The 26,971-nt window shown below is 33.5% G+C and overlaps 3 protein-coding genes across 4 annotated transcripts; 2 read left to right on the top strand and 1 right to left on the bottom strand.

Annotated features, from left to right (window-relative positions):
- The first annotated feature begins 3,984 nt into the window (after positions 1 to 3,984).
- Positions 3,985 to 7,076, top strand: LOC114187598 (wall-associated receptor kinase-like 10). Its single transcript, XM_028075883.1, has 4 exons — positions 3,985 to 4,867; positions 5,167 to 5,217; positions 5,554 to 6,732; positions 6,841 to 7,076. Exons 1-3 carry the CDS (start codon positions 3,985 to 3,987, stop codon positions 6,720 to 6,722), a joined length of 2,103 nt encoding a protein of 700 aa, XP_027931684.1. The 3' UTR covers positions 6,723 to 6,732; positions 6,841 to 7,076.
- Positions 7,077 to 10,427: 3,351 nt separating this feature from the next.
- LOC114187054 (wall-associated receptor kinase-like 10) lies at positions 10,428 to 13,759 on the top strand. Of its 2 annotated transcripts, none has more exons than XM_028075173.1 (4): positions 10,428 to 11,390; positions 11,660 to 11,698; positions 12,061 to 13,239; positions 13,399 to 13,759. In XM_028075173.1, the coding sequence occupies exons 1-3, from the start codon at positions 10,466 to 10,468 to the stop codon at positions 13,227 to 13,229; spliced, it is 2,133 nt and encodes a 710-aa protein (XP_027930974.1). In that variant the 5' UTR covers positions 10,428 to 10,465; the 3' UTR covers positions 13,230 to 13,239; positions 13,399 to 13,759. The 2 variants fall into 2 exon arrangements, with proteins under 2 accessions (XP_027930974.1, XP_027930975.1); XM_028075174.1 differs by having other exon boundaries at positions 13,396 to 13,759.
- Positions 13,760 to 13,962: 203 nt separating this feature from the next.
- On the bottom strand, positions 13,963 to 26,739 carry LOC114186651. Its single transcript, XM_028074620.1, has 14 exons — positions 26,564 to 26,739; positions 26,422 to 26,483; positions 26,230 to 26,341; positions 25,740 to 25,822; positions 24,933 to 24,998; positions 24,486 to 24,586; positions 23,510 to 23,628; positions 22,321 to 22,361; positions 21,913 to 22,001; positions 16,248 to 16,428; positions 16,055 to 16,171; positions 15,906 to 15,950; positions 14,452 to 14,580; positions 13,963 to 14,370 (listed from the first exon to the last, which is right to left on the bottom strand). Exons 1-14 carry the CDS (start codon positions 26,610 to 26,612, stop codon positions 14,236 to 14,238), a joined length of 1,329 nt encoding a protein of 442 aa, XP_027930421.1. The 5' UTR covers positions 26,613 to 26,739; the 3' UTR covers positions 13,963 to 14,235.
- Positions 26,740 to 26,971: the final 232 nt, after the last annotated feature.

Genomic DNA, 26,971 nt, shown 5'->3' with positions numbered 1-26,971 from the left:
TATTTTGGGAGAGAAATACATATGATTTGAAACACATATGATTGTGTATTGTGTATTTGTATTGTCCTGTGCAGTGAGGACGTTTTCTCTCTAAAGATAGCATCATGCATGCCTCAACCCAGACTTTTTCTATCCTTTCCTCATCTATTTTTTATTATCTCTTATTGTTATTATAATTATTGGACCTTTGATTAATATTCTTTGATTAATATACAAGTCAATATTATTATTGTTCTAATAATTATTATTATAATAATTTTATTATCAATAATATTATTTGGGTAATCATTTTCTAACATTCTTAGAGAGAAAATTCTTATTATTTCTATTTTTGATTACTCATCTGTATTCATTTCTAAAATTAAAGACAATATAAAAGGGAAGACTGAAAGCACTTGTTATTTACTAATGTGTTTGATATTATTATAATTAAATAAGCTTCAACTAAGCCTAAAAGTTTATGTGTATAATTGTTCTACTCCTATTGGTAACAATAAATGAAATTATAGATAAGTGAAATTTTAACTCACCAGATAATTTTTTTTTTGTAAATGTCTAAAGCTAATGTTTTTCCATTATATTAATTTATGCCTTAACATCTTCTACTCTTACCATTGATAAAGATGTTATATATCATGTATATATTTTAATTGTTTTGTATGAAAATAATTATAAAAAATTTGTTATACTAAAATTACTACTGTGTTATGGAAAACACTTGAACAAAACTATGCATTTGCAAAAGAAAAAAAAAGTTTAGCTTGATATTTATATGAAAAAAAATGACTGATAAGAAATTATCAGATTTATGAATTTAAAAATATTTTTTATATCATGAAATTAAAATGAATATTTTATTTCAAATCATGCTTATAATTATGTGTGTGCTAATAAAGAAAAGAATCTTATCTTCATATTAGAAATTGAGGGGATGATCAAGTAAAATTAAACTTCTCTTCTAGAAATTATCTTATTTGTTTAAAAATAAGTTTTTCATGTTTCCGAATTTAGAATTTATGAAGTGATTTTTTATTACAATAAATTATTAATTATAGACATGTCCTTTGGTTGGTAGATGATATATTTGTGATGACTTGTTTGAATTAAGTACTTTTATCTTGTAATAAAATATTTAGTACTTTTTCTTTGGTTATTACAAATGTTGAAAGTTATGCTACATGACATACTATTATTACAATTGTTGAGAAGTTGAGAAATTTGGTTAGAGACCATTCAAATTATGAAATTTTTTGTATATACAAAATTAATTAAAAAGGGAAGAGATGAATATATATGTATTTAGAAATGCTAATACATGTCTTTATAAATGAGTGTTTTTGTGTAAAACTCATGGTATTATTCATTAAATAACATATTTAGTGTTAATCTAATGGTGTAGTGAACGTTTTTTTTTTTATTTGATATGGTAAATGTTATGCTTCAAATTTTGACTTGTCTTTGCCTAAAATTATATAGGGCAAGACTTTATATTCTATTTGTCATATCCTCAAATTGAATTCCTTACAAAAGGTTGTGATAAACTTTTTATGAGTTACGAAAGAAAAAAGAACCACATTTAAAATATTTTAAAGTGTGTGGGTTATCTTGCAATGGTTAACATACCTCTTAATATAAAAAAAAATTATTAGTTATATATTTTGAAGTGAGTGAAAATATACCTCTAATACTATTTTGCTATCTAGTGATAATATTACTTGTGTTTTTTCTAGTTATGGCAATATGTCCAATTTCTTGAGATTATTGAATGATATATTAATGTAAATTGGATATTATTTTTGGTGACACAAAGTGGAGGAAAAATATCATGAAAATCTACTAAACAAAATGTTGTATCATGATATACTATGAGCGCAAAGTTTCTTGTTGTTATAAACTAGTGTTGCTCACACAAAATATTTATTATCTATATGATCTATGATTATTAAATAAACATATACCTCTTATTACATTGCATTCTGGCACTCAAGTTGCTATATATATATATATATATATATAAAGCTTATAGCAAAAATTTTATTGAAAAAAAAAATCAATAAGAGAGTGAGACATAAATTTATTAGAAAGTTATCACTCATGTATTAATTTTCTTGACTTTGTCAAGTCAGGAAAAGTTGCAGTTCCGCTCACCAAAGGATTGATGCATTAATGAGTATTTGAGTCATCGAGGAAAATGAGACTAAAACCCATAAATTAGTTGCAACAACAGACACTCATCTACATGAATGACGATCCCATGGAATGAAGTTCAATGGGTAAGAAAGAAGTTGTTGACTAAAGTACACCAAATAATTTGATTATATTTTATGTCTCATTCCTATGGTGAAGTGTACTATAAATTGTGGCAATAATTAAGTTGAGGTATATGCATTATTATGCTTATATATTATTTTTTAAAATACCTCTTAATAAATCCAATAACAATTATTGTAGGGGTGTTAGTCACAAACCACCCTTTGAGGGTTTACCTAGTGAGTGTGATTGTGGGGCCGCCATTGTGAGACATGTACAAGTCTCTAAGTGACATTCACGAAACAAGATACATGCACAAGGTTGTAACGTGCACTCATTGATTAGAATATATAATAAATACCGATATTGTACATGTTATTTACTAAAATCCAATTACAAGGGATGTTGCTCAAGACAATCAAGTCTTTGCATTTTCTCGGGTGGAAGTTTATAAACACTAGATGTAAGGCTCAAACCCGGAAGGTTCTTTACGCTGAACTACAATATTTTGTTTTAAAAGATAATATATTTTGTTTTATTTTAAATTTTGTGGGGGATTGTTGGAAATATTTAATTATAATTTAAAAAATAAATAATTAAATAAAAATTCTACTGTTACTAAAGTTTTCATGAACTTTAATTCTTATGGGTTGATGTGATTTGTGATTAACGGCTATATTTTTTATGACAATTTACTCTTGTGTCTTCCTTTTTTATCTATAAATACCACCTAGGTGCATGGAGAAAGACATAACAAAACAACCACAAATACTAGATTTTTCTCTGAAGTATTCTTCTTTTCTTCTCTATACATTGGTATTCATAAGGTTCGAAGATCTTTCGTTACACTCAATCGATCTGACGGGTTGTTGTATCTTGGGAGAGAAACACATATGATTGTGTATTTGTATTGTCCTGTGCAGCGGGGACATTTCCTCTCTAAGGATAACGTCATGCGTGCCTCAACCCAAATTTTTTCTATCCTTTCCTCATTTATTTATTTTTTTATCCCTTATTGTTATTATAATTGTTGAGTTTCTGATTAATATTCTTTGATTCGTATACATTTCAATATTATTATTGTTCTAATAATTATTATTATTATTATAATTTTATTATTAATAGTATTATTTGAATAATATTTTCTAACATTATAGATATGTTGACATTTTGGCTATTTGGATAGTGAAGACAATGAGGAAATTTCTTTGAATTTGTTATGAGAATTTTACCCATGCATTCCTGTCAAACCATCATGTCTTCATAGCTCACCAGTGCAGGCAGTGGAATTATTCAAACCTGTCCATTTCTCCTCTGCCAAATTTTGAATTTAGGTGTTTAAATCAAACATGATTTTGTATTAAACGAACTTTCAGTGGAAAAAGCATTACAAACGATAATTCTCCACTTGTGTGTTGACTGAGATAGATAAGCAAACAAAATGATTATAACTTTAAAATTATAAAAGTATACAGTTATATAATTGAAAATTATACAATTAAAAATTAGAAAATAATAAAATACTTGAATTATAGAATTATAAAATTATAAATTATAGACTTATAGAATCATAGAAATAAACACATAAATTGATGAATTAAAATGAAAGGAAAAGAGCAGAGCAGATCAATAAAATTCTTAAAAATCCATTAAGCAAAGTTATCTCAAGTTATACATATATAAATATAGGCTTCTTCTAATTAAGTAGATATTGAAATGGTTGTTTTAGCCACAATGATGCTGCAACTACCATCTCTCATCATCGTCATCATGTTGATAACATTGCCAATGTATGCACTGCCATATTCTTCACAAGAGAATATCATAGCAAAACCTGGTTGTAGTTCCAGATGTGGAGGTGTTGACATCTCTTACCCCTTTGGAATGAAAGATCCCAAATGCTACGCAGGCAAGTGGTTTGAAGTAGAATGCAGAGAAACTTCTAACGGTCAAAAACCCTTCATAAAGTCTTTAAATCTGGAGGTGATGGCCATCAGCATGAATTGGGTATATATCATGAATCCAATTTTCCGTTGGAACTGCCCAAGCAGAAGAGCGAAGCCCGAAGTAATAAACCTGAGAGGAAGCCCTTTCGTGTATTCCCAGAAATTCAACAGATTTGTGTCCCTTGGTTGCAACAACCTAGCTGTTCTGCACTCGAATGGGTCCAATGTTGCTTGTTGTGTGTCCATTTGTGATAACAGCGATGAAGTCAACAATTACTTCGACTTCCAAAGAGAAGATAGTTGCAGTGGCAGGTACTGCTGTGATACCTCACTGCCCAAGTATCTGTTAGAATATAACGCAACACTTCACGATTTTAACACAGAAAACAATAATACTGTGAGTCAACGGTGTAGTTATGCGTTTATTACACATTACTCGTACCGGCTATATGATTATGGGCTTAACGATAAGGATTATATTCCTGCAATGCTTGAGTGGGAGATATTAGACAACACGCTTGACAATTCCACCCATCAATTCCCTTCAGAATCAGATTATGCCACTTGTAGTCGCTCTAATGTTGGATCTTCGCAAAACACAAGCTCTGCTTGGAGATGCAATTGCTTAAATGGCTTCTATGGCAACCCCTACGTTGCAGGAGGCTGCACTGGTGTGATCTCTATGCAGTAACTTTTATTTACACTCTTCTATATGTTTTATAAAATAATGTCTATGCAATTTTTTTTTTTGCTACAACTGATATTGTATTTAACATTGCTCACGTTTTTCTTTTATCGTTGTTATATGCACGCATACATCTTTAAAATATGTTCTAAAATCTAGTACAGTTCAACTTTTGCTGTCAAATTAATTAATTCCATGAGTCTCGTAAGTTCAAGTTTACCTCAAGAGATTAGTATATACATGTAAGTTAAAACCTATAATCTAACTTGGTTTCTGATGTTTCAGCCATCCCAGGTTATTACAATCACAGTCAAGCGAAGAAGTGGGCTATAGTAGGTACGTATCAAATTTAGAAAGGCAGTTATTAAGACTAATATATAAATATAGATTTAGACTAATAAAATTTTCTAATTATAGCCGAACAAAACTAAGAAAAAAGTTCTGCAAACTAACTTATATATGAGGTGATTTTACTGTAAAATATCATTTTATTTTTTAGAAGTATTTATGAAAATAATTATCTAAATATGATTGTATATTTTTTTTTTGTCTTTTGTAGGTCGTTAACTAAATTCCTGTAATTTTCGTTTTGTTAGTACTATAGAGCATGCACAACAACTTTTGTAATGGACAAATTACAATCCAATGAATTTATTGTGACAAATTGTGTAGGAGTTTCGTCAAGTCTGGGATCTGTGATTTTTCTCCTTGGTCTATGGTTGTTGTATAAGGTTGTAAGGAAAAGAGTGATAGAGAAACGTAAACAGAAGTTCTTCAAAAAGAATGGAGGTTTGTTGTTGCAACAAAGAATGTCATCTAATGAAGCTAATGTAGACCAAGCTATTCTCTTTAGCTTGGATGATTTAGAGAAAGCCACTAACAACTTTAATATGGATAGAGTTGTTGGAAAGGGAGGGCAAGGTACTGTTTACAAAGGAATGCTAGTAGATGGCAGAATTGTTGCAGTGAAAAAGTTTAAGGTGGAAGGAAATGTTGAAGAGTTCATCAATGAGTTTGTCATTCTCTCACAAATCAACAACAGAAATGTGGTCAGATTGTTAGGATGTTGTTTGGAGACAGAAATTCCCCTGCTTGTTTATGAATTCATTCCAAATGGTAATCTCTTTGAGTATTTGCATGACCAGAAGAAGGAGTTATTACCAATGACATGGGAGATGTGTTTGAGAATTGCCACTGAAATTGCAGGAGCTCTGTTTTACTTGCACTCAGTTGCATCTAAACCCATTTATCACAGAGATATCAAATCCACAAATATACTGTTGGATGAAAAGTATAGGGCAAAAATTGCAGATTTTGGAACATCCCGGGTAATTTCTGTTGATGCTACTCATCTTACTACAGTTGTTCAAGGTACCTTTGGGTATTTGGATCCTGAATATTTTCACACAAGTCAATTTACAGAAAAAAGCGATGTGTACAGTTTTGGAGTAGTTCTTGCCGAACTTTTAACAGGCCAAAAACCAATATCACCAGCGAGTTCTGGAGAGTTCAAGAGTTTAGCATCATATTTTGTTGAGTGTCTGGAGGAGGACAATCTGTTTGAGATTATTGACAAAAGAGTTGTGAAAGAAGCAGAGAAGGGAGAGATCATTGCTGTTGCTAATCTTGCAAGTAGATGCTTAGAGTTGAATGGAAAGAAACGTCCAACTATGAAAGAGATCACATTTGAATTAGAAGGGATTCATGGATTGATTAGGAAAAGTAATGCAGAGAAAAAAGGTGACCAAGTTGAGGTTGCACGAGTTCTAGATTGGCATCCTTGGGATGGATATTCTGCGTCAAATTCATGGGACTCCAAGGTTATACCTACGGTGCAGTAAAAAATAAGAGGTGAGTGTTCTTATTTTTGTTCTTCTCATGTAAAACATATATATTCATTTTGGTTATTACAAATATTATGTCTAGGGTAATTAATTGTTGAATATATCTCATTTTCAGCTGCTCATGTTCTGATTCATGGTTGTGGAAAAAACTCATCGATGCTTGTTCATCTTCTTCTCCAAGAAGGGAGCTAGAATACTCAGTTTCAGCATTCGATCTCATTTTGAAATATTTAGTAGTAAGGCTTTATAAAATGCTTATGTTGAATGTAGCTGATGTGTTTATATAGTGTCGTTTGGAATAGCGCCTTTGTAACACATACAGACATTTATAAGCTGAGTTGTTTGCTACAATTTTCATATATGTTATTTTAGCTTATGTGCACTTATAATTAAGCAAGATTTTTCAATTATATAAATAAATAAGTATATATATATATATATATATATATATATATATATATATATTTTGTATGGTGACATGATGAATAACAAAATTTCTGTCACATCCTATAGTTGATAAAAAAATTTAGGTTAAATTACTCTTTTAATTCCTCTATTTGTCATGAAATTTCAATTTGGTCTTCAAATTTTTTGTTGTCTCAATTTGGTCTTTATTTTCTTAAAAAATGACTCAATTTGGTGTTTACTGTTAGTTTGACCAGACAATGTTAAAGTCAATGTCACGTGTCAATTTCTGGTTTTTTTGAATTTTTTAATTTTTTACACGTGTCACTTCATAGTTGTGTCACGTGTCAAAATGTGACACGCGGCACAACTGTGTAGTAACACGTGTTAAAAATAAAAAAAAATTCAAAAAATATTAAAAAAAAAAACCAGAAATTGAAAAGTTTTAAAATTTTATAAGATAATAAAAAAAAACTTAATGAGACTCAAGAAGATTATAAAATTATCATAGACTTGGAACATATTTAAGCTTAAATTTGATATTCATTCGTCTCGCTAGAACTTATCTTTATCAAATTTTATTAAACTTCATATAGCAAAGCACTAATCTTCATGATGGATTTATTCAAGAAATATTAACAATTTCTATATCATTAAGAATGATTCAAATGAATTACAAATTGAGTAAAATTTGAAGATAGAATAAAAGAATAATTAATTTTGTAAACCCTCCTTGCAATGCCTAATTCTATACTTGAGTCTACCAACAATGTTTAAGTGATATACACATGTTATAATCTTTAACAAATAAATTCTAAAACCTCAACCATCACATAATCAATGTTTTAGTGATTAATGATTGCGATAACATCCATATATCATTGTTTTATTTATCCAAGGTTCTAAAACTCATGCATATTAAACCATTGCATGAATCACCGGTGTAAAATTAGAGTGGTGAAAACGGCCATGTGGCCTAGTTTAGTTCGGTCAACTACGGATTGGTCATTTAGTGAGTCAATTCAAACTACGGATTGGTCACTTAGTGAATCAATCCAAACTACGGATTGGTTACTTAGTGAGTTAATCCAACCCGATTCACTTATTAGTGACAAAAAAAAAATTGAACTCAACTCGGCCCACTATGGGTTAGTGGATTAAACATATTGACTCAATTAAAAAACTACAATTGTTTTTTCTTGGGTTACAAAACAACTAAATTATAATTCTGATTGTCTAAATAAAATTCAATACAATACATATATAATCCAAAATGATGTTAAACTCCATATTCAAACCAAAATCACAAAAATACAAATTTCTAACAATAAATTACAAACAACTTAATTCGATCAAAATAAAAAGTTCAATATAATAAAAAATATTTGTGTAACCCTTTACATGCGGTTGGCTCACCAATCCGGCTCACCACAGGTTCAGCTCAAGTGAGTCGGATTGTTGGTGGACTGGGTAAAAAATTAACCAGTATAACGACTCGAACCCATGATGGGTCGAGTTGACCTATGATTCTAACCGAGTTTGACAGTTCTATGCAAAATAGAGATATTACATCATAATTTAACATAAAAGAGAGAAACTTACCTAAGGATGGGGTGAGAAAAAGTAGAGCAGTAGAGTGGAAAAAAAAGTGGCTACCTGAAAAGAGATAACACCAAATTTAAAAACTAACAAGACAAGAAAATGAGTCAAAACAATTGAAAAAATTTTGGTAAGGAAGTATTCAATATTGAGTTTAGCGAATTTTTTCAACCTTTACACCTTAGACACTTCGGCTTAAGACTGGGGTTGTGTACCATCTCAATCGTCCAAGGTCCTATCCAATACTTGAAGATGGACGAGACATCAAAAAGTCAACTTAAAGTTTATGGACCTAAGTTCATCTTATATTTAGTTTAAATTTTATTAACATATTATTGTTTAGGAGAGAATTGATATTTTGGTGGTTAATTTTGTATGTTGTGATTCTGTTATTACTTTTATAAATGATTTACTTATAAATTAGATGTTAACTTCCAAAGTCAATGGACAAAACTATTTTGGCACGACTGTTCTTAATTTCATGTTAGGTCAAGAAAATTCTTCAAATTTTATGTTCAATAAAAGATATACGGTTTTTTAAATATATATATATATATATAATTACATAATTATATATGAATTATGTAATTTATCTTGTAAACGAACCATGTTATACACTAATATATATTTACTATGAAAAATTATGAATTTTTCTTTCAAAAAGTAAACTCTACACATATGTTGGAGCCTGGAGGTCAATGTACTATTATCCACTCGGCCACCACTCGACTTTGCTTGGCCAGTCAGATATATCGGCCAAGAAACGAACATTGTCAACTATCGAGCTACATCATCATTGGAGAAAGGTGAGCTTCTAAAACATAAGGATCCTTAAGCTCTGAGATTAAATTAAAATTGACTTCAGCTTTAATCTACTTTTGCATGTACCCCATCTTAAATCAACAAGAAAACCGAAAGCCAAAAAGATCCAGAAAGATAAACAATGGAGGAGTTCTCAACCGAGTTAGTGATCTTATAAGATCAATATAGCTAGTCTTTGCAAGAACAAAAGTTAAATTAATTAATAATAGCATAACAAATATAGAAGCATGAAACATGACACACACACACACACACATATATATATATATATATATATATATATATATATATATATATATATTCACTCCGAAAGATAAGTATTTATCTTAGTATAAATGTCCTGAGTCAACGAACATTTCAATTGTTGATCAATTAAACAATGATCAGTTTTTAAATGGAGGTGAGGAATTAAATAAATGAGTACTGTTCAAACAAAAGATATTTGATAATATATTAATAAAAACAAGTCTAAGTTATATATAGATATCTTAACATGACATTTTGGCTATTTGGAGAGTGAAGATGATGAGGAAATTTCTTTGAATTTGTTATGAGAATTTCACCCATCCATCTCGGTCAAACCATCATCTCCTCATAGCTCACCACTGTAGGAAATGGAGAATTATTCAAATTAAACGAACTTTCAGTGAAAAGCAAATTACTTTATAATACCAAAATTACAAATAACAACTCTCCACTTGTGTGCTGACCGAGATAGATAAGCAAACACAAAATAATTTAAAATTTATTAATGTAATATTATATTAGAAAATATAAAGGTAATATTATTGACTCCCAGTAGATCAATAAAATACTCAAAAACTCATTAAGCAGAGTTGACTTAAGTTATGCATAAATATAAGCTTCTTCAAATTATCTGGTATAGATATATTGAGATCACTGTTTTAGCCACAATGATTCTGCAAATACAATTTCTCATCATCATCATGATGTTCATAACATTGCCTATGTATGCTCTGGCATATTCTGCACTGTCATATCCTACACTGACATATCCTGCAGAGACATATTATACAGAAGGGCTTATTATAGCAAAACCTGGGTGTAGTTTCAGATGTGGAGGTGTTGAAATCTCTTACCCTTTTGGAATGAAAGATCCCAAATGCTACGTAGGCAAGTGGTTTGAAGTAGAATGCAGAGAAACTTCCGAAGGTCAAAAACCCTACTTAAAGTCTTTAAATCTGGAAGTGATAGCCCTAGGCTTGAATTGGGTATATATCATGAATCCAATTTTCCGTTGGAATTGCCCAAGCAGAAGAGCGAAGCCAGAAGTAATCAACCTGAGAGGAAGCCCTTTTGTGTATTCCCAGAAATTCAACATGTTTGTGGCCGTTGGATGCAACAACCTTGCTTTTTTTCAATCCAACGGGTCCACTGTTGGTTGCTGTGTGTCCATTTGTGACGACAGTGAAGAAGTCAACGGTAACTTGGGCTCGATAAGTAGTTGCAGTGGCAGGTACTGCTGCGAGACTTCACTGCCCAACTATCTCTCAGAATATAACGCAACACTTGAAGATTTGAACACCAAAAACAATGACACTGGGAGTGAAAAGTGTCGTTATGCATTCATTGGATATCGAGACTTGTACCAGCGAGATACGTATGGGCTTAACAGTTCGGATTATGTTCCTGCAATGCTTGAGTGGGAGATTTTGGACAACATGCTTCACAATTCTACCCGTCAACTCCTTTCAGAATCAGATCATGCCACTTGTAGTCGCTCTAATTTTGGATCTTCACAAAACACAAGCACTGGTTGGCAATGCTACTGCTTAGGAGGCTTCTATGGCAATCCCTACGTTGCAGGAGGCTGCACTGGTGTGATCTCTATGCCGTAACTTTTATTTATACTGTGCTACAACTGATATTGTATTTAACATTGCTCAGGTTTTCTCGTTTTATCATTGTTGTATGCATACATCTTTAAAATATGATCTAAAATCTATCTAAGTACAGTTCAAATATTGCCGTCAAATTAATTAATTCCATGCAGTCTCATAAGTTCAAGTTTACCTCAAGAGATTAATATATACATGTAAAGTAAAACCTATAATCTAACTTGGTTTCTGATGTTTCATCCATCCCAGGTTACAATCACAGTCTAACGAAGAACTGGGCTATAGTAGGTGCGTATTAATTTATAAAGGTAGTTATGAAGACTACCATGTATAAATATAGATTTAGACTAATAAAACTTTCTAATTATAGCACAAAAAAGAAAGTTTCTACAAATTAACTTATATAAGGTAATTTTATTGTGATAGAAATTCATTTTATTTTTTATAAGTATTTATGAAAAGTTATCTAAATATGATTATATATATATATATATATATATATATATATATATAAATAGTTTTTTGTAATTTCCAGATTGTTAACTGCATCTCTGTGAATTTTCGTTTTGTTACTACTATAGATGCATGCACAACAACTTTTGTAATGGACAAATTACAATCCATGAATTTATCGTGACAAATTTGTGTAGGAGTTTCGTCAAGTCTGGGATCTGTCATTTTTCTCCTTGGTCTATGGTTGTTGTATAAGGTTGTAAGGAAGAGAGTGATAGAGAAACGTAAACAGAAGTTCTTCAAAAACAATGGTGGTTTGTTGTTGCAACAAAGAATGTCATCTAATGAAGCTAATGTAGAGAAAGCTATTCTCTTTAGCTTGGATGATTTAGAGAAAGCCACTGACAACTTTAATACGGATAGAGTTGTTGGAAAAGGAGGGCAAGGCACTGTTTACAAAGGAATGCTAGTAGATGGTAGAATTGTTGCAGTGAAGAAGTTTAAGGTGGAAGGAAATGTTGAAGAGTTCATCAATGAGTTTGTCATTCTCTCACAAATCAACAATAGAAATGTGGTTAGGTTGTTAGGATGTTGTTTGGAGACAGAAATTCCCCTTCTTGTTTATGAATTCATTCCTAATGGTAATCTTTTTGAATATTTGCATGATCAGAAGAAGGAGTTATTACCAATGACATGGGAGATGTGTTTGAGAATTGGCACGGAAATTGCAGGAGCTCTATTTTACCTGCACTCAGTTGCATCTAAACCCATTTATCATAGAGATATCAAATCCACAAATATACTATTGGATGAAAAGTATAGGGCAAAAATTGCAGATTTTGGAACATCCCGGGTAATTTCTGTTGATGCTACTCATCTTACTACAGTTGTTCAAGGTACCTTTGGTTATTTGGATCCTGAATATTTTCACACCAGTCAATTTACAGAGAAAAGCGATGTGTACAGTTTTGGAGTAGTTCTTGCTGAACTTCTAACAGGCCAAAAACCAATATCACCAGCGAGTTCTGGAGAGTTCAAGAGTTTAGCATCATATTTTGTTGAGTGTCTGGAGGAGGACAATCTGTTTGAGATTATTGACAAAAGAGTTGTGAAAGAAGCAGAGAAGGGACAAATCATTGCCGTTGCTAATCTTGCAAATAGATGCTTAGAGTTGAATGGAAGGAAACGTCCAACTATGAAAGAGATCACATTTGAATTAGAAGGGATTCATGGATTGGTTAGGAAAAGTAATGCAGAGAAAAAAGGTGACCAAGTTGAGCTTGCTCGGGTTCAAGATTGGCATCCTTGGGATGGATATTCTGCGTCAAAGTCATGGGACCCCAAGGTTGTACCTATGGAACAATAAAAAGTAATAGGTGAGTTTTCTTATTTTTGTTCTTCTCATGTAATATATATATATATATATATATATATATATATATATATATATATATATGAAATCATTTTGGTTATTAGACATTATACCTAACCACCAATAGGGTAATTAATTGTTGAATATGTCTCATTTTCAGCAGTTCATGTTCTGATTCATGGTTGGGAGAAACTCATGGATGCTTGTTCATCTTCTTCTCCAAGAAGGGAGCTATCAGTACTCAGTTACAGCATTCCATCTCATTTTCAAATAATGATGGTAGAAATGCTTTATAAAATGCTTATGTTGAATGTTTCTGATGTATTTATATTGTCGTTTGTAGTGGTGCCTTCATAAGCTGAGTTGTTATTGCTAGAAGTTGAGTTTGTAGTAGGGTCTTTGTATGTCTATGTTAATTTTCTTTTGAAAACCTCCACCAACTACTTTAAACACATGGGAATTATATGTTGGTTAATATTGAAGCTTTTATAGTAATATCATAGCTTATTAAAAATATTGAAGCATTTACCACTCCCAAATACTTAAATTTCATCATTATTAATAATAAAAATCATATTTTTAATCTCTCATTCGTAAAGCCTTTATAATCTTTCAACTTTTATTGAGAGAGTAGATGTTTCTTTTCATCTTCAAATTCTTGAGGATGAGGTATCACTTGGCGAGGTATATACCTTGAGGGTAAGATCTTGCAGTGTACAAATCAGAATTCTACCAAATACGATGTTACAAAGATTATTGTGATCTATAAAAGTCGTGTTGATCTAAAACCTATGTAAAAATGTGTATTACAATTAAATCAAACAATTTGAGGGGTATCAGATAGGAAGGCTACATGTCCAAGGAAAAAAATGCCATCGATTACGTATGACCGCAGACACGGTACTTTGAAACTCATTTATGCTCAAAGACCATGAAATGATGGTACACGTCCGTGGCACGTCCTTGTGAATGAGAGTACTTGTATTGAGCATGACTATAGCTACTTAATATTGTGTGTAGGGACACTAAGATAAAATTTGGTATTTTTGAAGTCATCCAAGAGTGGGTTGTATCCATCCTTGGTTCTCGTTTTTGTGGGTAAACCAAACTCCTCCATGAAAGATGATGTTTCCAGCTACATCAAATATAAACCATTGAGCAAGAAAACACTAAGTTGCTAACCATTTGAAGCAAAAGACATCTGGTATTGCCTTACCGTAATTGTTCTCCTTTTCTTTCCTTTTTTTGACGTATGATCACCATGAAGTTTTAGCCACCCAGAACAATAATGATCTATTCGCTCCAAGAGCCAAAAGTCTGTAGGAAAGAAGATATCAGCGTCACCCTGCAAAAGGTAAACACATGTTAAAGGAAGAAATTGTTCTATGACAAGACAGCATGCGTAATTAGTTCTGTACACGTGTGAAATGGTAACTGAGCTTAAATAGTCATATGATGCAAGTGGAAATAACAAAACGATCCAGAAATTAATATGAAATACTCAATCACTTGTGTTTAGTAAGAGACAGGCAAGTAATATCAATCACGGGGATAACTTTTAAAACATCATTTCATCTTGCAATTTAAAGAAACTTGCTAAAGAATGGCAATTTAAACTACACTAGTACCAAGACATTTATGCTATGCTTCAGGTTCTTCATATTATTATACCACCAAGGCATTTATGCTCCCAACGGCCTTTTAAGTTTCTTGTAAGGAAATATATGTTTGTAATTTAGATCGTTCCTGATCACTAGTAACTAACGAAAATGGTTCCTCTCAACAACGCATAAAAGCTGGTCCTAGCCTGTTTGAAGGGAGTTTCTATCATAAAATAAATAAATGGATAAAGCACCTTATTGGTTCTTCTAAACAGCTTTGGCTCGCACTTATTTAATTTATGATCCTATTTGACTCTCAACATCTTTTAATCATCTTACAAAAAAATGCCTACTTCCTAGACCATACAGTCCGTATTATTAAACACATGTTATCATGCCATACGAATTTATTGAATAAAATTATGGGTTAAATATGTTTTTGGTCCCTCAAGTTTCAGCGAAATTTGGAATTAGTCCCTCATCAAAACTTTTGACCAATTTAGTCCTTCATCTTTCAAAATGCGTGAATTTAATCCTTTAAACCAAATTTTGTTAAGTTTATCTGACGTTTCAAACGTATTTCATGATAGTATTTAAATTATTTACATTGTTCGACACATTTTTGCTTCAATGTTAACTCAAATACTATCATGAAATGTGCTTGAAACGTCAGATAAACTTAACAAAATTTGGTTAAAAGGACTAAATTCACGCATTTTGAAAGATGAAAGACTAAATTGGTCAAAAGTTTTGATGAGGGACTAATTCCAAAAATTACTGAAACTTGAGGGACCAAAAAGATATTTAACCCTAAAATTATTAAATGTAAAACTTCTAGTACGTTCAAACTGTCACGTTCAACGGCTTCTGTAGCAATTACCTTTAGCAAATCATGAGTGCCTCACCATAACTTACGAAATAATACTTAAAACATAGTATTAAATTTAAGATTGTGTGTCAAGCAACACAGAGTATCCACTATAATGTACGACACCAGACGAAGTGAACAAGTGAGAATAAGGAGAAAAAAAAAAAGTTGAAAGTGAAAGAAGCTAGAAATAAAGTGAACCTTAGCCTCCATATAACTGTCATAATCTGTGCTGCTCCCATCTTTCTGCCATTCATAAGGGAAACTCGGTTAATTAAACTTCTCTCTAAAGTCTACAAGATGCAAACACAGACAACAGTGGTTTTGTTAAAAGTATAAGAAGAATATACTTTAGTTGAAACCAAGGGAGCTCTTTCACCAGGTAACTTCACATCTGGCAGGTAGTTGAAATCAGAGGCAATCAAAGACATCTTTGGCAACACCTCATGGAGAACCTCAAGTAATTTCTGAGAAAGAAACGATAATAAATGCAATAATCAATTTATGTGTGAGAGACTTAGGGAAGATTTAAGAGACTCTTACCAAGCAACCGGTCGGTAGCCAACATCTACGTGGTTTTGGGTAAACCTTAGACCAAATGCTTTTCAGAGTAGTAGATACTGCACTGCTGTGAGTTGTGTTGGTTTTATCCAAGTCCATGATCTCAACACAACGTGTGATTAATGAGTCTTGCATGGGCTTGTATAACTCACTGAATGTCTCACTAATAAGGAGGCCAAATAATAATGTTATGATTTCATAATCACTTAAATGATAAATGAAAACATCTTTCTTCTTTTTTACTCTGTGGTTACTGCCCTTTCAAATGAGAGAAAAATAGATAATGTTGAAACTGTTTCTTCTTGACTACCCACATTGGTGTATATTTTGAATAGAATTAATACAATAAATACAAAAAATATTGGAGATAATATTCCTATTCGCATCATATAATAGGCCTAAAATTATAAAGATCCTAATTAAATAAGGAAAAATATCATAGCATAGAAAATAAAAATAAATCTTAACATATAGTCAAGGATACTTCAAAATATTTTAGATGTAGAAAAAGTATCATTAAATATTACCTAGATTTTTCTAACAACCCCCCTCAGGCTATATATCTTACTAAGCTTTCAACTTGTTGCAACAAAAACAATTCATTTCTCCACAAATAACAAATAGTTAGAAAACATAAAAACTGAATTCCACCAAAAAAAATTGTTGGAAAGATAACTCGGATGCTGGAGAAGCCAGAGAGAATAACTACAAAGATGGCACAGCAAAATAGCTAGAATAATCATCAAACTGAGAAATTTCTTGGCAAACAATCAAGCAAAGCAAGGTCCGACTTTCTCAATCCTCATTTGGAAGCTTGAATCCAATATAACTGGAGACCGAAAATATTTAAACGTGAAAGTAAATCTGACGACATCTAGGACAGAGAGCTATGATATTATGAGCCATAAACGACACAATTCACCATCGAAATAATCATCCACAGGAATAGAAGTGACTACCCAAAAATATGGTTTAGTTAAGGCAAAAGAGCCAATGATCGTGGATGGGAATAGAAGTCACTTTAATGACCTTTGGTGAGAAAAAAGTTGCATAACAAACACCAAAGTAGTAGAAAAAATGGTCTAGCGATATGCTCATACCAGTAGAGGAAATTGTCATACGTAGCAAAAGTTGTCAGGGGATTATCAAAGAAGTGAGGTGTAGTACTAGAGGAAGCCATGATCAAAAACAACAGGGCAAACTCCTGAAAGGGCAAGCACAAGGTGTGTCGCTAGAAAAGTTGGTGCTGGCAAGCATTACCTATTGGGAAAGACAATGTTGGCGAACAACACTTGTCACAGATTTTTCCAGTGGTAAAATAAATTAGAACAGCAGAAAAATAACAGTCACATCACATTTAAAAAAACAGACACGATGGAAGAGGAGACTAATTGGTACAGCTCTAATATGAGGTTTTTAAAAAGAAAATTTTAGATGCAAGAAATATTGAAACTGTAAGTACACAATATTGAAGTCCGTTTTATATAGAGTTAATGAAACAAATACACATTAATATACGAAATAATATTCCTATTCATATTGTTGAGAATAAAGAAGATAGGGATTGAGATTAATCTCCCTTGTGTATAAACCACACATAGGGTAATCTATTTATAATAGAGAGAGGTACAAGTAAAAAGAGTAACTGAAAATAAAAAGATTAAATAGAAGATATTGTTTGATATTGTGGTTATCAGTATCTAACAATATCTTAATAATATCAAACTATATCTAACACTCCCCCTCAAGCTGGAGCATACAAATCGTATGTGCCAAGCTTGTTACAAATATAATCAATTCTAGGCCCCCGTAAAGACTTCGTAAAAATATCTGCTAACTGATCACTTGTTAACAAACTCAGTCTTGATGTCTCCAGACATAACCTTTTCCCGAACGAAATGACAATCAATCTCAATGTGTTTAGTCCTCTCATGAAAGACAGGATTAGAGCTAATATGAAGGGCAGCTTGATTGTCACATACAAGTGTCATTTGAGTAATATCTCCAAATTGTAACTCTTGAAGCAATTGCTTGAGCCAAACAAGTTCACAGGCAGCTGAGGCCATAGCTCTATATTCTGCTTCTGCACTAGATCTTGTTACAACACTCTGTTTCTTACTTTTCCACGAGATCAAGTTACCACCAATGGAGACACAATACCCAGATGTAGATCTTCTATCAGAAGGAGATCCTGCCCAATCAGCATCTGAATAGCAAACAACTCTTGTATGGTTATTAGAACCATATAACAATCCTTTTCCAGGAGATTTTTTAATATACTTCAAGATGCGAATGACTGCATTCCAATGATCTTCAGATGGAAAATTAAGAAATTGGCTTACCACACTGACTGCAAAGGAAATGTCAGGACGAGTAACGGTAAGATAATTCAATTTCCCAACCAATCGTCTATACTGCTCAGGATCAGATATAGGCTCCCCCTGATTTGGTAGAAGTTTAGTATTGGGATCCATGGGTGTATCAACAGACTTTGAACTCATCAATCCAGTTTCCTCCAGAATATCCATGGCATACTTTCTTTGAGATATAACAATACCATCATTGGACTGTGCCACCTCAATACCCAAGAAATATCTGAGTTTGCCAAGATCTTTGGTCTGAAAATGGTGACAGATATGTTGTTTCAACTGAGAGATGCCATGGTTGTTACTCCCTGTAAGAACGATGTCATCAACATATACTATCAAGTAAACACATCCAGCACTCGAGTGTTGATAAAAAACAGAATGATCTGTTTCACACCGAGTCATACCAAATTGTTGAACAACATTGCTAAACTTTCCAAACCAGGCCCTAGGAGATTGTTTTAGGCCATATAGTGATTTGCGAAGACGACATACCATCCCAGAAGACTCCCCCTGAGCAACAAACCCAGGAGGTTGCTCCATATAAATTTCCTCTTGCAAATCACCATTGAGGAAAGCATTCTTAACATCCAGTTGATAAAGAGGCCATTGTTTAAGAGTGGCCATGGCGATAAATAAACGAACAGAAGCCATCTTTGCCACGGGGGAAAAAGTATCTCCATAATCCAACCCAAAAATTTGAGTATAACCTTTGGCTACAAGACGAGCTTTGAGGCGATCAATAGTACCATCAGGTCCAACTTTGATAGCAAACACCCACCTGCAACCAACAACAGATTTCCCAGACGGCAACGGGACCAGTTCCCAAGTTCCACTATTATGAAGAGCACTTAATTCATCTGCCATGGCCTGACGCCAACCAGGATGGGCTAAAGCGTCACGGACAATTTTTGGAATGGTCACAGAAGAAAGAGAGGAAAGACATGTATAAAAAGGTAATGACAAGCGATGATAACTCAAAGCAATATAATGGGGAGAGGGATTACGGGTAGAACGCATACCTTTTCGGAGGGCAATGGGAAGGTCAGACTCAGGTGTCAGAGCCGGAGGAGACAGAGTAGTTGGCACTGGAGTGGAGTCACATGGTGGTGGTTGTGATCGATTACGGCGACTATAAACCTGAAGAGGTGGTGGAAGAGCAGGTGACTGTGGAGCAGGAACCGAGGGTGAAGAAGACACAGTAAGAGGGTCACAAACAATAGGAACGTTAAAGGTATTAGAAGAGTTGTCAGGATTGGATGGAGTCAGAGGTGAAGATTGACTCTTAAAATAAAGGGAGAACTCATTAAAGGTGACATCTGCAGACACAAAATAACGGTTAAGAAAAGGAGAAAAACATTTGTATCCTCTTTGTGATCTTGTAAACCCTAAGAAAACACACTTATGTGATCTAGGAGAAAGCTTGTCAAGACCAGGACTAAAATTATGAACAAAACATGTAGACCCGAAAACTCTTAAAGGTAAGGGATGAAGAGGTTCATGAGGGAATAAAATGGAGTGAGGTATGTTATTCTTTAAAACCGAAGAAGGCATACGATTAATGAGATAACAGGCAGTAAGAATGGCATCACCCCAGAAATGTTCAGGAACCTCGCCATGAATTAAAAGAGTGCGAGTGGTTTCCATAAGATGTCTATTTTTACGTTCAGCTACACCATTTTGTTGAGGGGTATAAGCACAAGAAGTTTGATGCAGAATACCGTGAGAAGCCATAAATTGTTTGAAAGAATGAGAAAGATATTCACGGCCATTATCACTACGCAAAACTCTAATAGAAACACCAAACTGAGTTTTAATTTCATTAAAAAAAGATTGAAAGATATGAAATAATTCCGAACGATGTTTCATTAGAAATAACCAAGTGCATCTGGAGTAATCATCAATGAAAGTAACAAAGTATTGAAAACCTAAAGTAGACTTAACGCGGCTAGGACCCCAAATGTCAGAGTGAACCAAGGCAAAAGGGGACGAAGCATCACGTGTGACACTACGAGGAAAAGAAGTACGAGTATGCTTGCCTAATTGACACGACTCACAATCCAAACGAGACAACTTGGACAAGGCAGGGACAAGCTGTTGTAACTTGGCAAGGCTTGGATGACCAAACTGAGCATGAATAAGAGAGGGAGACTCCATAACTGCACCAATGTGTGTAGAGGGACGAAGATGATAAAGACCATGAGACTCATATCCTGTGCCAATCACCTGTTTCGAACTCCGATCCTGTAAACAGACAGAATTGTTGGTAAAAGAAACAACACAATCAAGAGAACGAGTTAGGCGACTGATGGACAACAGGTTAAAAGGAGACCCAGGGACATAAAGAACATTATCAATGGTTAAAGAAGGAAAAAGTTTAACAGTGCCAACACCATGAGATGAGACTCTAGAACCATCAGCGAGTGTAACAGAAGGTAAAGGATTAGTAGAGGATAAAGAAGAGAACAAAGATTTGTTACCAGTAATATGATCAGTGGCTCCTGAATCAAAAACCCAAGGATTAGTAGACACGCGGCTTCGAATGCGGCTTCGAATGGCGCGTGAGGGATGATCAAAACTGTATGGTCGCCGGTCGGAACTAACACTCCGGCGACGACAACGGTGGTGGCGACTTCGGCAGCGGCTCCGGCGACGGCTCCGGCAGCGGCTACGGCAGCGTCTCCGGCGACGGCTCCGGCGACGGCTCCGGCGACTACTCCGGCGACTACTCCGGCGACTACTCCGGCGGCGGCGCCGGCAGTGGCGCCGGCGGCTCCGGTGGCAGCAGCGGCGGTGGCGGCAGAGGTGGAGGCAGCGATAGCGGAAAAAAAAACCTTAAGCTCTAGATACCATGTTGAGAATAAAGAAGATAGGGATTGAGATTAATCTCCCTTGTGTATAAACCACACATAGGGTAATCTATATATAATAGAGAGAGGTACAAGTAAAAAGAGTAACTGAAAATAAAAAGATTAAATAGAAGATATTGTTTGATATTGTGGTTATCAATATCTAACAATATCTTAATAATATCAAACTATATCTAACACATATGATAATGATTAGACCTATAATTACAAAGATGCTAATTAAATAAGAAAGCAAAATCATAAAATAAAAAGCATTATCAAGGATATTCTAAAATATTATAAGATATAAAAAAATATCATGAGATATTTGTTAGATTTCCTAATAGCTACTACCTAATGAAGCACTAGAATATGTGTCAAAGGGTATGTGCACCAGTATGTTCAGCATCTAAACATAAAGCTGATACTTACTGGTCATGTTGCCTCTCAACCCAGACTTCCATCCATGAAGAAATTTGATTCTCTGCATAGATAAGATCATGTGGAAGATTATCAAGTACCTACACAAAGTAAATTAATTGTTGTTATCCAGTAGCAGCACCATAGAAGAACAGCAGAGCAAGGCAGCCATGGGCAGCTATGGAATTCAAATAGTAGAGTTTTCAATAGTGGCCACTGCAGCCAAAATGTGACTTTCTGTTTGCCATAGTGACACTACCATGATATAGGCTTCTAACCAATTTTATCCCCTAAAACATCATAGTTTAGGGTTTTAGAGGTATAAAACGTGCTTTCTCCCCCATTTTCTAATACATTATTTGCTTCAGAAAGATGTTTTAGAGCATCCGCTTGAAACAATTGAAATAATATAAAACACACCTCAAGCATTATTACCCAACACGGTTGTTGCTCCACCTTCCCTGTAAAGAAGGGAACAACATTAGCATTACTGCATAAAATTATCCAGCAAAGTCACCATACATCCAAAATAAGAGGCAAGAAGTTTGACAAAATTAACTTTTTAAGCGCAAGATAGGTAAATAATTGAGGTCCATGTACCATAAATATTCAATCAGATTATCTTGATCATATCTTAAAACGTCTTGTATTATTCGTCAGGATTAGTTTAGTTTCCCTATTTCCTTATCATTCCTTACTATTGGTTACAATATTCCCTTATCTCATGATATGTATCCTTTTAAATTAGGAATACGGTTAGTATAAATAAGTATTAGTGTTCTAGGTTTTAAGAACCTATACCTCATTGTAATCCGTCAAAATATCAATAGAATAATATACAAAGTCTCACTCTCCTTTTCATCCCTCTAGACCTAAAACCCCATAATTTCAACAGGTGTGAAAGCAATATCTAAAGCTTGTCCTACATCTGAAAGTGCACCATCATCCATTCAACCCATTGATGTCCACTATATCCTCTCTTCCTCCACAACATTGTACCCTAAGAAAAAATAGAAGTCCATACCCTCGTATATAAATTAAAACATTTGAAAAGACACAATAAAGCAACAAGTGATTCCAGTTGAAGCATTCTTCAAGCATGAAGATTTCTAACAACACGGGTATTGTAATAGGATCCTGAGTACTAAAGAAATGAGGAATAGGAAAATTAAGTAAATAATGGAGATGATAGACATTACAAAATGTTATAAAAATAGAAATATCCTTGTAGGACTCACGGGGAAAAATAAAAGGGACATATTTATTGTTCCATTGTTGTCATTTTGTTATAAATTATTAATAGGAAAAAAGGGGGAAAAAATACACCTAGTGCATGAGGCTTCCACTTAGTAAGATTTGGAAAGGGAAAATGTGCACAACCTTACCCACAAGTAAACAAGATGTTTCAAATATTTGAACACATTACCTCCAGGTCACATGGAGGCAGCCTTACCATTGCAGACCCTCAGCAATAATAATGATGAAAATTTTAAATATTATAATAGTAAATACAATGACTATAGGATAGCTTAATCTTTATATTCTGAATCACTTTATAATTGTAAGCCGCAATAATGTGTAATTTGGAAGAATTATAATTGCACTCTACCCCATCCACTCCTGTCAGCAGCATCACGACATTCTACCCTGAACTTTGGTATATGGCTGCGCACTTCACCAACAGTTTCTCTTTGCACCTCAGCAAGTGAAGGACTAATCTCAACTGAGCTGTGGTAAAAGAAAAAAAAAAAACAGGATAGTAATTCAGATTTGAATCATATGATTCCAATGAATACACAAGACAAATTTACTAAATGATGAACCTACTCAGGGATGGATTCACATGTGAGTGTGGGGCAGCTGCCCCACTAACTTTTTAACATTTGTAAATATAATACACATGTATAACTATAAATTATTATTATTAAAATTTGAAATGTAGTAAAAATATATAATATTAATACTGCCCGCACAAATCTATTCCTAGTCTAATTATTTTCACCCTCTCAATTAAACATTCACAATATTTCTCTTCTTTTCAATGGATATACATTTTTCCTGCAAGGCCGCAACTATCAACAGCCTGGCCCATCTAGCCCATCAAAGCCATGTGACATTGGCCTAGTACATATCAGGCGTAATATTTAATAACTCAGCCTAGTCTGGCCCGTTGGGCCAGACCAATTTTGACAATTTTAGTTCAGTGCATCAGAAATTGAAAATAATTTATAATATATAAGAAAACTACCTCCAGAATTGGTCCAAACCATGCCATCCAAATTGGCTGAGAATGGAATATAGTCAAGTAAAATCAAAAGGGACACAGCTTCCTAATTTATAATTTTCTACATCATTCATCTTTAATATTATTGCAACGAAATTATTAAAAGCCCCAAAGTAAAGATTGACCTACATAGAAGTTACTAATGGGAGAATTATACAATATATGAATTACACAGACAATAGATATATATTACAACAAAAAGTTAAACCTACTATCTTAACATAAGAATTAAAAACAGTGTCTAACACTATAATTTGGTTTTATAATAAATATATATTACATTGACTATCAAGGCACGTACGTGTAAGTCATACTGTTATAAACTTTTGCAGGAGCATTCAACATTATGTAATCCATTATACCCTTGGCACAAGTTCCAGATCCACCACCAATTTCATATATCTGATTGCAAATTAGAGGATAGTATCAACTACTGATTGAAGTAGTAAAAAGGAACAGCCTGTGTAAACAAGATAAATTTAAGATGCTTACTACATTATATTATCAAAAAGAAAATACGAGGCTTATTGAGATAATATAAAGTTATGAAACATACTTATAAAGAAGTGAAACATTATCTAATAAGTGAAACATTATCTGATAAGTGGTTTAGTGCTGAATAGCAGCACATGCAGGGCTCTCATATAGCCCAGTTGCTGGATGAAGAGAGAAGTTTAGATTGGGGAAAAATGCCAGATGAACTTAGTCAAGACATTGATCAAATGCAACAAGACTGCAAGACACTTACTTTTAGAGGAACAGAGAAATTTGCCGTGCGCATGATGGCTTCAGCAATAGCATGAGCATACCATGGCTACAAAAGTAAATACATAAATAAATAAACACGAAAGAGCTATAGCACTGCTTAGACATAGATGACTGAAATTTTTAAGAGAAACAAAAATATTCATTGAGGTTCTACAGCTTTTCCAAGCACCAGAAACTAATTTCACTATAAATTGATAAACTGAAGAAAAAATACTAACACAAATCCTGAAAAATTGCATACCAAAGTTTTCACGTCCTAATATGTGCTTGATTTTCCATTTAGATTCCAATGATGAATTGGGTGAATTGTTAAACTATATTTTCAACATCCAAGTTTTCCTTGTGGGTTTTGTAGTTTGGGAATCTAATTCAGACCTGGTCCTTCAGTCCCATTGTCTGTGTGATGCCTAGATTAATTTTTTTTTCTTGTTTTCAATTTTAACTTAAATGCCTTGCCTAGTCAATTCTTGCCTGAACTTTCCCTAAATGCATCCGTCTTAACACCATAAATTTGCAGGTAATGCTCACAGCCCAAAACAGAGACCGATTAATCCTTTAAATCAATTTCTATTGTTTACAGGCCCCTGTTGACAAGAAGGTTGAGCTTGACTTAATAATAGTTCTTAAAGATTGAAAGTTCATGGAAACTATAAATTCTTGATGTAATAAATTATTTAAAAACAGAGAAAAATTCTACATACAAAACTGGGAACCATAAAAAACCACGTTCTGAGTCATTATTCTACAAATTAAGGACTAGAAAATCTTTATCACATCGAGAGGGTACCTTAAAAAGTTCCACTGGTGTAAACCACGATATGTCACTCTGCCTGTAAATATTATCCAAGTATTTCATATAAGCTTTACGGCCTGAAATGTCACCACTCTATTACATTAGTACAAACCAGGGAAAATTTATAACCAATGTAAAATTGAGTCATTCAACTTCTTAAAATATAGCAAGTGTTTGAATTGAAATAGGTCAGGAATTTAAGAAGTTCAATGTTTTGCTTGAATCCAGAGAACAGATCAACTGTCTGAGCTGAAACAATCCAAAGCAGATATTTTAAAACTAATTCCCCATATTATGATTTATAACCGGCAGTCAAAATTGTAAAAAGGTCATTATCAATAGGATGAGGTACATTATTCACCCTGCTTCAGACAAAGTAAAACAAAATTAACTTCATTTTATTTTACAATAACTAGAAACAGTACTAATTAATTCTCGAAAATCAATTAAACGAAAACAGATAAACAAATACAAAGAGCGATACCTTGAAGCTGATTGAACTTGATAGCATTAGGAAGAACTCCAACGGAGCCCGATCTTCGGGAGAAGTAGCCATGTAAGGGGTGGTAGAGTGCGGAATGAATAAAATCCCGAACCTGGTGGAACAACAGTGGGTGGCAATGGCGCAGGCATGGCTTAGAAATTTGAATTCATGAGAAGATTATGGGTTACTTACCAGAACGGGCTTATCGCCGACAATGTGGGTGGAGTAGGAAGCTTCGAGTGGAGAGGCACACACTTGATTGGGAATCGCGAAAGAGAAACGACGTTAGGTTAGTGAAGAAAGAGAAAGAGAGAAGACAGAAGAAAAGTAATACCTTTGGAGGCGATGGGGATGAAAGGAAAGGTGCGAGTGCGAGAAAACATGGTGGAAACAAATTCAATAAGAGAAACCTCGTCTGGTTCGATACTCTACTCAGCTCAACACCACAAAGGCGCCTATGCTCTTAAACCCTTCACTGTTCAAGGGTTTTTTTTTTTTTCTTTTTCCACGGGTCTTCCAGAGGATAAAAAAAAAAACACTCTTTGTGACTGTTTTAGTGGCTTAAAACTATTACAAAATGATCTGGAGATAATAAAATGGTAATCTGGAGACTTATCAAAAAATTCATAAATATTTAAGGCATATTGAAAACAATAAAAGGCTATGAGTTTATAAAATACAAATTCTTAATTTGTAGTGAAGTTTTTTTAAAATAGTTATTTTGGTTCCAAAAAATTAAGAG

This window comes from Vigna unguiculata, chromosome 6 (genome assembly GCF_004118075.2).
Source record: "Vigna unguiculata cultivar IT97K-499-35 chromosome 6, ASM411807v1, whole genome shotgun sequence".
NCBI lineage: Eukaryota > Viridiplantae > Streptophyta > Magnoliopsida > Fabales > Fabaceae > Vigna > Vigna unguiculata.
This window is presented reverse-complemented; position numbering and strand designations above follow the sequence as displayed.